Source organism: Bidens hawaiensis, unplaced genomic scaffold, assembly GCF_021521415.1.
Source record: "Bidens hawaiensis isolate Kalapana, Puna unplaced genomic scaffold, B.hawaiensis_p1.1 tig00007049_1, whole genome shotgun sequence".
In the NCBI taxonomy this organism is placed as follows: Eukaryota; Viridiplantae; Streptophyta; class Magnoliopsida; order Asterales; family Asteraceae; genus Bidens; species Bidens hawaiensis.
In genome coordinates this window covers 1,085,404-1,100,578 of record NW_027491485.1, presented here as the reverse complement: position 1 = coordinate 1,100,578, position 15,175 = coordinate 1,085,404, and the positions used below count along the sequence as shown (strand labels likewise).

General features: G+C 36.1%; 2 protein-coding genes across 3 annotated transcripts; one reads left to right on the top strand and one right to left on the bottom strand.

Moving 5' to 3' along the window:
- Positions 1-3,679: 3,679 nt before the first annotated feature.
- On the top strand, positions 3,680-5,737 carry LOC143634444 (uncharacterized). 2 transcript variants are annotated; one of them, XM_077102530.1, is made up of 8 exons: positions 3,680-4,044; positions 4,168-4,240; positions 4,324-4,628; positions 4,723-4,795; positions 4,891-4,946; positions 5,075-5,140; positions 5,229-5,291; positions 5,372-5,737. In XM_077102530.1, the coding sequence occupies exons 3-8, from the start codon at positions 4,563-4,565 to the stop codon at positions 5,450-5,452; spliced, it is 405 nt and encodes a 134-aa protein (XP_076958645.1). In that variant the 5' UTR covers positions 3,680-4,044; positions 4,168-4,240; positions 4,324-4,562; the 3' UTR covers positions 5,453-5,737. The 2 variants fall into 2 exon arrangements, with proteins under 2 accessions (XP_076958645.1, XP_076958644.1); XM_077102529.1 differs by having other exon boundaries at positions 5,229-5,294.
- LOC143634443 (putative LRR receptor-like serine/threonine-protein kinase At5g48740) lies at positions 5,717-14,237 on the bottom strand. Its single transcript, XM_077102528.1, has 15 exons — positions 14,162-14,237; positions 13,522-14,068; positions 12,445-12,896; positions 11,939-12,056; positions 11,761-11,829; positions 11,612-11,680; positions 11,455-11,523; positions 11,290-11,361; positions 11,128-11,196; positions 7,548-8,001; positions 7,335-7,461; positions 7,179-7,247; positions 6,912-7,101; positions 6,700-6,832; positions 5,717-6,045 (listed from the first exon to the last, which is right to left on the bottom strand). Exons 1-15 carry the CDS (start codon positions 14,235-14,237, stop codon positions 5,827-5,829), a joined length of 2,733 nt encoding a protein of 910 aa, XP_076958643.1. The 3' UTR covers positions 5,717-5,826.
- Between the last annotated feature and the right edge of the window lie 938 nt (positions 14,238-15,175).

Below are 15,175 nucleotides of genomic sequence, written 5' to 3'. Positions count from 1 at the left end.
GGCATGTCATCAATAATAAATGGAGTTAAAGGTATAGAGCTAGACTGTGATTTGTGATTGTTAGTGGCAACATAACTGAAATTTGAGATTTCCACTAATTTGATTGTTAGTAGCGATTAATGCTGACCAATAATTAATAACTAGTATATTTACCTGCGCGCTTTGCGTCGCGTGGCAATGTTTGTCATGCATAAGATGTTTTTTTCCTATGTTTACATCATATAAAATGCCAATCCAAAACCTTCTAATAAATTGACATGTAAAATGAAATCAAACACTTCTCAAGATTATCCATTTGTTTCTAACTATGAGATCCACACAACTTAAGCTTCTCTATTTCTAACTATGAGACATCTAAGGAGAAAACTTTCTAAACCCTGCACCACAAATTTACAACCATATTCAAGTTTATAAATAGATACAATCTTTCAAGTTTTAGGAGAAAAGAAGCCAAATTCAATACCTCTGCAAACGATATGCGCATAGCTCCTCATCATTTTTTGATTTGTTCGTGCGGTATATTGATTTAAATTTGAATTATATCTCCAAGATGTGGGGAAACTTTCCAACGTGTCTGCAATTAATTGAGATACATATCAGTTGTTGTCTATACAATGAATATAAAAAGGGTAAATGTATGAAATATTATTAAAGCATAAATGAATTAGCTACAAATATAAAAACATAATTGGTCGATGATTAGACTGAATGTTCTGGACTAACGTTAGGGGCGTTTGCTAGTCCGACATCACGGAGAAAAAATGCCCAAACATCGCTCCGGAGGGCTGTTACAGGGGCGGTATTGGTTTAACTGTGGAAGGTGCTGATGGGCGGTGTTATAATCAGTGGCCGACGTGGAGGGGGTGTTAACCCACAACAAACAGCCTTACCAGGAGATTTTTTGAAGCATAAACTAAGTTCTAATTGAAGTGATTTTATAACATGATGGGTCAATGTACCGAAAATTAATGATATAGAAGTTTTTTCGCCTTGAACTGCACATAACGGGGCATTGGGTATTATGACAATGTATTGGTTCGACTTGTTTTTGTTAAGTAATCACTATCAACCCTTTGTCTGCCTTTTTTGGAAGTGAACAATAGGTTAATATTAGCTTCTATATAATGTATTGCTATTGTGGTAGTGTTAAGTTTTTGTTGCATAGTTACAGTAGTTACTGCAACTTTTTACATTGTTGCAGACTTGCATCAACCTAATAAGAATGGCATACCTCTTTAATATTTTTTTCTTTTATGTAAACAATGCACACAGTAATCAGATTCAAGATAACCACAACATTTGTAGCGTTTTATGTGGCTTTCCTATCTCGCCCAGCTAGATTAATAAAAATGAAATGTTTTGAGAGTTAATATCTAAACTAAAAAGTAAAAGTTAGACCTGATAACTTAACACTTATGGCTAATAAATTAAGTAAAAACGTAAAATTTAAATTTAAATTTAAATTTGAACAAATAACATAAAGCTAAAGTAAGACTTTAAACAGCTAACAAAGATATTTGTTGAAACTAAAACAAAACTATGTAGTTTGTCTAACAACACCTGTCTGCGATGAACAAAAGTAACAAACCAAATAGCAAGAAAATGTTAATGACTTTGTGATTAAAGATTAGTCCCTATGTAAGTTACCAATTATGTGTGTTGGTATTGATGATTGTAAGATGTTGGTTTTAGTCACGACAGAACACCTACTTTGCAAAACCCATGGCCAATAGTTGGTTAACGATTCTCTTCCCGGTCTTTCCAATGACTCCCCATACAAATATCCTCTTTGTTTTCGCTTGAATTTCACTAATTAAAATTCCCATCTGTAAACACCAAGAAAACACTGAGGTCAATTACAAAACCTAAAATCGAAACCCTAGACATCAAAATCGCAAACTTTGAGAGCAAATCCACCAGCCAAAGTAAAGGCAAATCGAAGAGAAAGATTTTACAAACGAAACTACACAAACCTTGCTTTGTAAGTCAGCTCAACCACTTTCAGTTCTAAGCAGAGACAGTTTTTGTTCCGGCGACTTGGTGTCGAGCTGCAGGAGGGATGTAAGTGATGCCGGAGTTCTGCACTTTATATCGTAGCTATGGCTTGAAATTCACTGTGTAACTGCCGATTTTGAAATCCGTGATGGTTTGCATACGTGTTAAAAAGCGTTTGGCTGAAGTGATGAATAGTAAGAGATAACCGTCAGATGCCTTTTAATATATATATATAATATAATTTAAATTATTAAAATTCATTTGAAAAAAAACAAAAAGTGTTACTTACGACCAAAATAAAGCCCAAATATGATGGACTCAATGGCCCATAACTCCACAAGCATCTAAAGACGAGTCACTCCAAATACTCAAACTCATCATCTCAGACACACTTCCTGTGCACTGCACGGTGACCACCAACCTGTTGGCTGACGTCCGCCACACGCCTTCGTCAATTGCAGTGGTTCTTACCATTGGAAACTTATCATTGCACCACCGTAACCCTTCACAACCGTCCGCCAAGTCCTGCTTCAATAATTTCTCAAACAGTAATATTAATTTGGTCTCGCAAAATGCAAAACTCGGCCTTAACAGTGCGCTAATAATTTTGATCAGCGTTCGAAGTTTCGGTAATTATTATTATTCTGTTGTATAATTTTGTGTGTATATGATAATATTTCTTCATGCTGTTATACAGTACCTTTTGTCAGCATTCTCATTGTTATTAGTCGTTTGTCACGTGATTTGTTGCTAATTAGAGCTGCAGATGCTGAAATTAAGTCACGTGATCTTAATTTTCTCGTATTGTATGGTTTAGAGTCATACTTGAAGACTGTATTAAGAATTAAAGACACAATTAATAGAAAACAGCATTTTATCCTGTTTAATAGTGTAACTGTGTAAACGAACTGAACGTACAGTGAACTATTCGTGAACCGTTCGGCGGGAAGTTCGTTTATTTAATCAACGAACGAACATGAACAAAAAAATTTAATTAAGCGAATGAACATGAACACATGTTCCGTTCGTTCATTTATGTTCGTTTACTTGTTATTTGTTAAATGAAAATATTTAACTATTATCTGGACGAGTCATCTACTTAATGCTTTTATATTTGTTTGTTTGTGTTCATCTAAGTGTGTTCATTAATGTTAGTTTATGTTTGTTTGTGTTCATTTACGTTTGTTCATATATATTCATTACTTCATATATCTTTGTTCGGTTATGTTAGTGAACTGTTCGTTTAGATTTTAAACAAATGATGAAATGAACACGAATATGTTCATTTTTTAAACGAACAAACATGAACACAAATATTTGTTCGATTAAGTGTTCGTGTCCGTTTAAAGTTAAATGAGCAAACACAAACATGCCCTTGTTCGTGTTGGTTTGGTTCGATTCGATTCGATTACAGGCCTACTGTTTAATGCTTGATTGAAATCAGGCCTCTAAACGAACCAAACAGATACTAACAGAGGCATGTTCATTCATTTAACTTTAACCGAACACGGACATATAATTGAAAATCTTTTTTGGTTCATGAACACTTGGTTCGTTTACTGGCCTAGATATGAATTTTGCTTCAACTGATGAGAAGTGAAGAACATATATGATATATATGTTAACCCAATGTATTTTATCTAAAAATTCACAATTGCATTATTTTACTAACCGTTTATGTATACATTTTAACATTTTGTTCTTTATATTTAGTTTTAGAAGCTTTAAGCAAGACGATGAAGAACATTCTGACACTTCAAGCAACATAGATAACTCTGAGAGACGAGATGAAGTCGCTGATGTCATACTTGGGAGTACAGAAACTAAAACCGCTGATACAAGGAGTTCATTTCTGGCAATACTAGCAATACTTTTAGGTATAGCTGCAACGGTTACACTGTTTTCTATATGTCTCAAGCAGCCCAGTCAGGGGCCCATTTCTGGAATTCAAATACTGGCTAAGGGCGCATCTACGTCTTCTATACCTGCTGTTGGTTTTTCTTTCAATGCTTTTGGATACAAAGTCATACTTCCAGAATACACTCCAGGGTATATTAGAATATATATAAATTTCATCTTTCAAATAACCGAGTTCCACTTTGTTGATGATTATATTCCTCAGAACACAATCAGAGATTGTTTTATAATAAATTTCTAAATTTTGCGTGGCAGATGGGTCTATTTTTGGCTGTTAATGGCTGCTGGATGTGGACTTTTCATCAGTGAAGAGGCTTTGAATATATGGGTGCGTGATTTTTCTTCCATATATTTAATCAGACATTTTTAACAATTTCTATTGTTTATAAATATCTGACCTTGAATTTGTAGGTTGGCATTTCCTTAGCACGAATGTTGTCATTAGATGGGACGAGGCAGGCTTCTGTTGAATCATTTTCTAAAAGCGGCCCACACATATTATCCACTGTTTTGTGGGGTATACTGGTTAGTGAGTGCGTATATTTTAGCATAAATCTCACAATTTATTGTTCTCAAACTTATATGGCATTTTTATTGAAAATTGCATAATAACTATAAACGTAAACTTCAGGGGAGTCTGTATTAGTGATATGATTCCGTTTTACCTTGGGAGGCTGTTTAAGAAATCTGGTGCATCTGATGATGTTTATTCAAAGGTTTATTTCTTCCTAGTACCTTTACTATTTTCACATTTATCTTGCTTTGTGTATATTATGAAATATGTTAATTAAAGCTTAACAATGATTGTAGTTAGGAATTAGCAGAGAAAAAGCTGTTGCCCTTGCCCGCCTTGTTCAAAGATATGGGAATCTCATCGGTTTTGGTTAGCTCAGTCCATACATATTTAACATATTGGAGTAATAGTTGTTTATATTTAGATCTCCTTTTTGGTGACTCTTTTCACATTATAATGTGCAGTTGAGCGGTTTTCACTTGGAGTGAGAAATCCAACGGCTTTTATTGCTGGGGCACTGGTTAGTGAACATCTGTTTTTATGCAATGACAATTTACTTTCCAACATCATAAAAACATAGTTGTGTTCATTAACGTATATTACTATTTAAAGCAGAATTTTGTAAAAATAGCTTCTTGTATATTTCAGGATGTATCTCCCGAGTGTTTCTTTGCTGGAGTTTGCTGCGGTGGCTTGATTACTCTTCTGATTCAGGTTATTAAACTTCTTTGTTCACATAATTGACATCTTTTAAACAGTTAGCAAGAATTACACTGTATTCTGTTTTTTCTCTTCATCTCAGCTTGCAATTGGTTTCTTGCTGAGAGGACGCCCTGTATTCGCCCTAGCCACTGTTGCCACAGTAGTGGTAAGAGTTTATCTTTTATCTAGAATTATTGCTTCTTTTCAGTACCAAGTATGCTGATAATTTGTATAATTTAACAGGGAATATGGACAATTTTTCCGTATGCTATAGCAGCTTCAACAGCATTGTTCTTGTACCTGCGAAAACGCTACTCTAGTTAACCCTATCATCATTTCATCTCAATTCATGAGAGGTACCATGGATTAGATAACAAAACTTTATAGTTATATAAAACATCATAATATTAGGAATGTAGAGTATGCTGTAGATAAGAAATCTGGAAAGAAGTAAAAATCAGTGTATAGCTCATTTTTCATATTACAGGAGCTGTAGGTCCTTTGTAATTTTATACTCTTTGAATATTTTATATGAAATGGTAATAGATTCAAGAGACATAATACTGTTATTTTATAACGCTGATTAAATTTCTCTGTTTTTATTTTATATATTGTGCCGATGCTTAGTAAGATATATATCCAATAAATAATACACATGATTCTCTACAAAGTTAATGCTTCTCGTAAATTATTCTCTCTCAAGTGGGAAGTCCAGCAGTTGCAAGATATGAAAGCTGGATGCTGTAGGATTCTTTAAGAACAGAAACTACTTCAGAAATATTTGGTCTCTGTGATGCATCTCTATCTACAGACCTGGATGCTATAGTAGCTGCTTTTCTCATACTTTCCTCATCATATGTTCCTTTTAAGCTCTCGTCTACTATCTCAAATGCACCCGCCTGCAGATAGGGTCTCGCCTGTCAAATTCTCAGTTTAGTCAAACGGGTCAAATTAAAAGTTTGCTAAAATCTGAGCTGGTCAAGCAGGGTGAAAGTCTCCCCAAAGTTTATTTTTATTGCATACAACACCCTAATCATATTTCTTCAAAACTTAGATTGTTATTGTAATGGTATTGTTTTCAGATCCATAGTTAACACATTAATTATTTATATTGTTTTTTCTTTCTATAGCCCTGCTTGTGGTGCGCACATATGATGTATATATGTGTGAACCCTCGGGTGGGCAAAAGTGAAATTGCACTAATTTTGACGTTATTTTACTAATCTCGTGAAAATAACGTTAAAAGTGACGGACGGTTAATCAGGCATCATGTAGTGGCGTTGATAGCCGAAAGACAAGGGTACATGCACCGATCAGCCGGTGTCCCGATGATTGAGTGCTATGTGTCTTATGTCCAAGGCTTGATGCAAAACTACTATCGAGCCGGGGGTCTCACCGAAAGCAGCCTCTCTATCCTTATAGGGTAGAGGTAAGGCTGTCTACATCTTACCCTCCTCAGACCCTACCATAGCTTTGCTATTGGTGGGATATACTGAGTACGATGATGATGATGATGATGATGTTTTTTCTTCTACCCAACCGTAGAAGGCATTGAGAAGAATTTTGAATACCCATAAAACCAAGTTGAATGAGTCTGGTGATCCGGTTCGTGTTAATGGTGCTCTACCGCAAATGAGCTCCAAAAGAACAACTCCAAAACTATAAACATCACTCTTCCCAGTCAATTGCTGGGTTGAATAATATCTGCATAGCTTTAAAATGTCATATTCTTGTTACCGTATAGACTTGGTTGATATGGAGTTTGACAAAAAAGAAAACATACTCGGGATCAAGATAGCCAGTAGTGCCTTTAACCATAATGGTCACATGACTTGCATCTGCCTGAGTTACTTGCTTAGATAGACCAAAGTCACAAACTTTAGCATTTAAATCTCCATCCAACAATATATTGCTAGACTTCACATCACGGTGGATGACCCGGGGCTCACTCCTATTGTGCAGGTAGTCCAAACCTTTTTAAAGAAGTCAACAATATGAGTTTGAACTTTACATGACATACCAGTTGTAATAATGGATAACGAGTTTGTACCTTTTGCAGCATCAATGGCAATCTTGAGTCTACGGGCCCAACTTAATGTTGCTCTTTTGCTTTTTGCTCCTGAAAAAAAGAGCAGCATAAATGATAGGAATGTAGGGCTTATACTTTATAGGCAGAACTTGAATAGTTGATAAGTGGATGGCTTACCATAAAGATTCTCGGTTAAGGATCCACCAGTTAGATATTCATAGACCAGAATTTGCTGCTTTGATTCATTACAGTATCCTTCCAAAGATACAAGATTTTGGTGACGAATTGACGACAAAATGGACACCTAAAACACCAGTCCTTGAATTTGTGAGAATCATGTACAGGTCGTTAATTAACAGTTTCCTGAATAAGTTTAGATAATTAACGGACCTCATTGATGAAAGAATCGGAGCCAAGTTGTGTTTTATCAGATCTAACTTTGACAGCTATCAGTTTGCCATCTGAAAGCTTTCCAAGGTAAACTGACCCGAAGCTACCACGGCCTAAAGCCTGCTTAAAGTTGCGAGTGGCTACTTTGATTTCTCTGTAGGAAAAGACTTTTGCTGTATTACAGTCCATCATCTGCAGGTCAGCTTGCAAACTCTCTTTGTTTTTTAATTCTGCTTTATTTTTATTCCTCCTTGTGTATAAGAAAACAAAAATGAATACAATAATAATAACTAGAAGTACTCCTCCAAGTGCACTAAGTACAACTGCTAAATGACTATGGAGATTTTGCTTCTTCTTGTCAAAGACAGAGACTTTTGGTGCATCAATTGTAGAATTAGCTGTAGCATTATGGCATTTTGACATCGAGAAGCTAAGACATAGATTCCCTGAGGTTCTGCACAAAACCTTCGTGTTAGGTCTAGTTTCTAAATAAAATAGGTGGATTGTGTAACCGGGTCTAACGCGTCATTTGGGTTGGCCTGAACTTGTTAAGAATTTTTAGCTTTCTGTAACAAATGGTTACTGACAAATACACATACAAAATTCATTTTTTTAATAAAACAATTTACGACGTTTTATGCACTAAGCCAATAAATTTACATTTTGGGGAACTTTCAACCCGTTCAACTAGAGGTGTAAGTGAGCCGAGTGTGAGCTCGCCTATGCTCGGCCTTGCTGTTTAATTTACAAAAACTCGATCTTGGCTCTTTTGTTATTATTATTTTTTTTTTGAAAAGGCCAAATATATTAAAAATAAAAAGGGAAACTTCTTGCTAGACGCAAGAAGCCTTGCTGTTTAATTCGGGCTCTTTTGTTATTTGCTAATCAATAAAATCCATTTATAATTATTTTATACACATATATTTATAAAAATAATTTTTATTTATAACATAATATATATAATTAGCTATTTTTATCATAGTTTTATATATAATAATTATTATATGAATGTATTTTAAAAATATTAAATAAACATTATATAAATAATAGCCTCGTTTACGCTCGCGAGTTGGCTTGAGCTCGATAAGTGAAGCGCTAGCTTGGGCTCGTTTATTAAACAAGCTTAGTTTTAGGTGTTAAAGCTCCATACCTTTTTAGTACTCAACTCATATATGGGAAGCTATGGAGACAAAGATCATCCAAGTAGCAAAGGAGACTCTCGGGGTCACAACAGGAAAGTCAAGTGGGCATAAGGAGTCTTGGTGGTGGAATGACGCAGTGCAAGACAAGATAAGGGACAAACAAGGATGTTTTAGGGAGCTAATGAGGTGCACGAATGAGGAGGAGCGAGTGGATTTGAGGGACAACTACAAAACGGCCAAGATAGAGGCAAAGAAGGCAGTGGCGGAAGCAAAGAAGGCGGCCTTTAAACGGATGTATGAAAGTCTAGAAACAAAATAGGGGGAACATGCTATGTTTAAGATTGCCAAAGCCAGGGAGCGTAGAAGGCAAGATCTAGGACCGGTGAAGTTCATAAAGGATACAGATGGGCATGTACTGGTCAAGGAGCAGGACATCAAGCTAAGATGGCAAACCTACTTCCACAATCTTTTTAACAATGGGAGAGCTTACCAAGAAGAACATGACAACACAAACTTTCATCGACAACAATCGAATAACTGCTACTGCCGACGGATCACACGAGAAGAGGTGAAGGACGCACTTAGGAGGATGGGAAGGTCTAAGGCGGTTGGCCCAGACAACATACCCATCGAGGTGTGGAAGTGTCTGGGGGAGGAAGGAGTCATGTGGTTAACTACTCTGTTCAATAGTATTCTCAAATCAGGTAAGATGCCAGACCAGTGGAGGAGCAGCGTTGTAGTTCCTATCTGTAAGAACAAAGGAGACGCCCAATGTTGTGGTAACTACCGAGGAATCAAACTACTAAGTCATACTATGAAGCTATGGGAAAGAGTGATTGAGGTTAGACTTAGACGAGAAACTCAGGTTACGGTCAACCAATTTGGCTTCATGCCGGGGCGTTCCACCACAGAGGCAATACACCTTATAAGAAGATTAATGGAAAAGTATAGGGAGAAGAAGCGTGATCTACATATGGTGTTTATTGACCTAGAAAAGGCCTACGACAGTGTGCCACGACAGGTGCTCTGGGAGTGCTTGGAGGGTAGAAGAGTGCCCAGGAAATACATAGAGATAATTATGGATATGTATACCAGGAGTGAAACAAGTGTCCGTGCGCCAGTGGGGGATACTGATTTCTTTCCTGTAGAGGTAGGTCTTCACCAGGGGTCAGCGTTGAGCCCGTTTCTTTTTGCAGTAGTCTTGGATGAGTTGTCAAAGTCGATTCAGGGGACTCTCCCGTGGTGCATGATGTTCGCAGACGATATTGTGTTACTTGCTGAGAAAAAACAAGATCTAAACATGAGGCTTGAGGAGTGGCGAACAACCTTAGAGACAAAAGGTTCAAAGATTAGCCGATCTAAGACGGAGTACCTCCACTGTGATTTTGGTGAGATAAACGACAGTGAAGACGCACACATCACAATTGAAGGGCAGGTGATCCCGCAGGTAACGAAGTTCAAGTATTTAGGATCATTTGTACAGAGCGATGGGGAATTAGACAGTGATGTGACCCACCGAGTTCAGGTAGGATGGTGTAGATGGAAAGCAGCCACCGGTATATTATGCGACAAGAGTTTCCCGACTAATCTGAAGGGAAAATTCTATAGGGTGGCAGTTAGACCTGCAATGCTATATGGAACAGATTGTTGGGCCATCAAGAAGGCACAAGTGCGGAAGATGGAGGTAGCAGAAATGAGAATGCTACGTTGGATGTGTGGGCACACAAGGCTAGACAGAATAAGAAACGTTGTGCTTCGCGAGAGATTAGGGGTGGCGAACATAGCAGACAAGATAAGAGAGTGGAGATTGAGATGGTTTGGACATGTAAAGAGAAGACAGACGACGAATCCTGTTAGATCCGTAGAAAACATTACTATAGAGGGGAGGAGGGGTAGAGGACGACCGAAATTGACTTGGGATGAGAGGATTAGGCATGATTTGATAGACCTAAACCTCTCCGAGGACATGGTTGAGGATAGGAATTCGTGGAGAAGTAGAATTAAAGTTAAGGATTTTTAGAGAGAATTGAATACCTTAAGGCTTAGACTTAACTTATTTAGGTCACATACCATAATGGTATTTCCCTTACATATTTTATTATTATTATTATTAGCTTTTATATTGCGGTTAAACTGTGACCTTTTTATTAATATTATTATAATTAGTAGTAGTTTTTTATATAACTGTTAAACTTTGATTTCCTTTTTTTTGCTTCATACACATGTTCTTAGAGCCGAGGGTCTCTCTGGAAGCCACCTCTTTATTCCTTTGGATAGAGGTACGGTGTGCCTACATCCCACCCTCCCCAGACCCTACCTATAGCTCTGCTGTCGGTGGGATTTTACTGGGTATGATTGATTGATTGATTGATTGATATCTAAAATATTTTTACTTGTTTGACTCCATAACCCGTTAAAGCTACTATTAAAGAACATACCTTATTTCAAGACTATCTTTATTTAATGCCTTCGGGAGCGTGCCATGTAATTGGTTGTTTTCCAGAACCCTAGTAATCCATAAAAGCTAGTGGAAGTAAGATAGATTTCCTCTTAGTTAATTAATTGAAAAAAACAATACTAATGAGTAATGATTAACTTACAATAGGTGAAGATTCTTCATGCCTCCAAGGCTTGCAGGAACTAAACCTTCTAGACTGTTATTTTTGAGATCCCTACATAAAAATAAAGAAACTAACACTTTAGATAAATGATCATATAAGAACGCTTTATAACCATCCTTTTAGTTAATTTATAATGAAACTTACAGAATTTGAAGGCTAATTAAGCCACCTAGATCAGTGCCAAATGATGTTAGCTTATTGTAGCTCAGATTCCTGCAATTTTTTAGCAAAAAAATTTCTTGATTATTGTTCTTAGATTTAGGAAACAATTAAGAATCAGAACTTAAGTTACGAGCATTACAGATTTTCAAGACTCTTTAAGCTGCCAATGTTTTCTATTTCTCCTGTAAGTGACGTATTATGCAGATTCCTGCCAATATAATGAAATGTTAAAACTTACATATAACAAAACCAAATTATTTACTTGCATACTGTTTTCTAGTTCCTCACAGTGTTTTTAGATCGAATAGGTCGCTAAATGTAGGGCTGATTGACCTCAAATTGATATCAAATAGTTCCCTACATAATAAGTCAAGAGAAAAAAAACATGGGAATTATAAATTACAATGAAAAAGAAAATCCAAATAAAGTCAACTTTGATGTTAATCTTAACACATTTATTTCATACAATGATGTGACTGAACTCCCTTCACATTGTATGTGTTCCCAAGGCGTTGGAGAACACGGGTCATCTTCCCATTCTAGATCCAACCCGGTTGACTGTTGAATTACTTGAAGAGCTGACACTGTTAAAGTAAAAGTACGTTATAATAATTTTATGACATGCTTCATAATGCTGTACTAAACAATAACCGACTGTTTGGTTTTCTGTTTTTGTAAAAACTGAATTCTCGGTTGTAATTGAAACTGTAGTAACTGAACCGAAATATTTTTAGGTTCAAGTGTTAAGTACTTTATAAAATTTAACAAATAGTGCAACCTACATATTTTAGGCCCAAATGTATAATAATTAACTAATCATTAACTAACAAAAAGATTTAGACCCAGCCCATTAATTTGGGCCCAAAATTTTGAACCCCAAATGGTAAAACCGAACCGAACCCAAACTGAAGAATCCAGAACCAACGGTTTCCAAAAACTCAAAAACTGAAAATATTGGAGGATGAGGCTAACCTACGGTTGTAGATGATTCTGGAGGTATGTTAACAATCTCATACACCTCAATTGCATTTACAAGTGGATAGAAGTTAATATCTTTGAAAGTAATATTCAAGTTCTCTATTCCTCTCCTTAAGAAATACAAACTCCTGACTTGCCAGCTTTCTACACTATAGTTTGATTCAACAACTTCCCCATTAATCAACACATCAAATGTAGGAGAAACCGGAAGAATCCCAGCAAAGTATAGGACTAGATAATAATCTCCATTATTCTTGAGGGCAAAGTTGTAACTTAACCCTTCTCTCCTAGCCAAAACTCGGCCCGTTTGAAGAACCGACTGAGGAGGACTCTCGTTTAGACCCCATGTATTAAAAGTCCCCATGTTCTTAAATCCGGTTGATGTGTGAAAAGGCGAAAAATCTTGATCCGGATCCCATATCCTATCATATTGATCCAAAGGGTACCTGAAATTAAGGGTGATCACATTTTAGAAAATTATCAAGAATAATTTGGTTATTAAGGCAATTCAGTCGTATAATATCACCACCGGCTCAAATGGGCCAAATAAAAAAAAGATATGCTATAAGAGGAACAGGTCAAATGAGTTGAACCCTTTAGATCAAGTGAAAGTTATCCAAATGTTAACTCTCTTAATACATACAACCTTCTAAATTTTTTATTTAAAGCTCATCAATGTAACAATTTTGTTCTGCTAATCATGCTTAACATTATAATTGCTGTAAAAAAATGAACAAAATTCTTTTGTGGCTCAAAACAACCCAATTTTGCCTGTTTTTACCCATACTAATAAAATGCTACAAAAAGAGCGATCCAAACGGGTCGGTCCGCACCCTTCAAAATTCAAATAGAGTGAAAGTTGTGCAATGCATAAATCTCCTAAATTGTTATATATAGAGATTTAAACTACAAGTGCAACAATTTACTTCTGTAATCACATATTAATTATCTAAAATACTAAAAACGAACAAAATTGTTTGTGGGGATCTGTTTCACAACCCAAACATATTCTGATCTGTCCAACCGCTCATATTGTCATCTCTAATCATAAGCATAGTAAAGAGATCATACCGAATAGAGCCATTAGTGTAACCACAATTAATCCGGTAGCGTTTCCTAAGCAACTTATTTTCAAAACCCTCCATCCCACTGTAGTAACCTCCTTGTGGGACCGGCCGGATTTCAATGGAAGAAATGATGGGAACCCCACCATTTGGGACCGAGTTTAGACACAACAAAAGAATCTCCTTGTTGTCGGGTTGCCATATGAACTCTTCAACCCATGGATCTTTAACCGCAAGGTTAATATTAGCACCAATGGCTGTTCCTAAAGAAACATAGAACAATGGCGGTTGTTGAAGCCCGTCATAGTTTTTATACACGAAATTAACCCGAATAAGGATCAAAGACGATATGGAGTTGTAGTTTATCGGTAGCTTATAACACTTGCGGGTTCCTGGATCAGGGAAAAACCGAAGAGGTGTTGATGATGTGGCACTGTCGTTGAGGTTAACCGTTGTAGTGTTGCCTTTGGTGATGTAATTGTTGTCGGGTTCCCACGAAATGTTGGATGAATCAATAAAATTCGTAGCTCCTCCGCATGATAAACTCGAAAAACCTGGTTAAAAGTTGCATGATTATGAACAAATACAATAGTTTTAATATTATAAGGTGTAATTGAAATGAAGTGAGCATTACTGCATTAGTGTACCTTCTTGATCACATGAAGTGAGTTTTGAGTATACTAGAAATAGGAAAGCAATGAAGAAACACCTATGGCGGTCCATGAGATTCAAAGGTTTGATTAAGGAGTTGGAGATAACACAGGTTAATAAATGAATGGGCTAAAAAAATATGTGTATGTTATTATGAAATAAATAGAATAACCATATAACTTTGGGTAGAAACATATATATTTTATTGGTTTTATTTTTCTTTTTGGAAGAGTAAAGAAGGGAGAGTGATAATGAAAGCGTGCTAGTGATTTTACTATTTCAATCATCTAACGTTCACTTTATCGTTACAAGAAACGTCTCTCACCTTTTCTTTATGTTAATAAAAAATTAAAAATGATAGTAATTCATCTTCAATAAAAATAGACCATCTGTTCCTTTTTTTTTTTTTTTTTGAAAAACTGAGTTTTAGAGTTTGATTAGTGTTCATTAGAGCATTCTCATTCCCTCCATTAAAATGCCCCCTATCCTTAAAATTTAGAAAAATCAGCCAATAATTCTCTTCATCCCCTTCCCTATCTTTATACCCCAACTCTAAAATATGGAAATATGCTACAGTAACTCTTCATATATAAAAAGCTACTGTAGCACCCCATCTCAACAAAGTCAGTACTTTCACCCGCCCTCTCATTTCTTTCCCGCTCATATTTCTAGGGTTCATCTACCATCTTTAAGCAAATAGAAGAAATCGAAGCAAATAGAAGGCAATTGATTCCCTTTGAAGAAAATCACCGGCCCTCTCTACTGTCTTCATTCCCTTTGAAGCACCAAAATCAAAGAGTTATTGTTCAAATCGAAGCAATTGTGTTCATCGATACAACCTGCAATAGGTACTTTTCTCTCTTTATCTCTCAATTTCGTTATGTTTTAAAAGGTATCTTAAGATCTATGTAAGAGTCTACAAAATATGCACAACATCAAATTTTTCTTGGATCTGCATATTTTTTTATTTTGGGTTATGGGTCATTTATTGTGGTGCCTTGTTTATAAAG

Bases quoted from the DNA above. Each gene is read 5' to 3' on its own strand.
- LOC143634443 (XM_077102528.1), bottom strand. From the start codon at position 14,237: ATGGACCGCCATAGGTGTTTCTTCATTGCTTTCCTATTTCTAGTATAC. The intron at 11,830-11,938 runs GTATGAAATAAA...CTTATTATGTAG, and splicing joins GGGAGTTCAGTCACATCATT to GGAACTATTTGATATCAATT. The intron at 7,248-7,334 runs GTAAGCCATCCA...TCTTTTTTTCAG, and splicing joins CTTAACCGAGAATCTTTATG to GAGCAAAAAGCAAAAGAGCA.
- LOC143634444 (XM_077102529.1), top strand. From the start codon at position 4,563: ATGATTCCGTTTTACCTTGGGAGGCTGTTTAAGAAATCTGGTGCATCT. The intron at 4,796-4,890 runs GTTAGCTCAGTC...TATAATGTGCAG, and splicing joins TGGGAATCTCATCGGTTTTG to TTGAGCGGTTTTCACTTGGA. The intron at 5,295-5,371 runs GTAAGAGTTTAT...ATAATTTAACAG, and splicing joins CCACTGTTGCCACAGTAGTG to GGAATATGGACAATTTTTCC.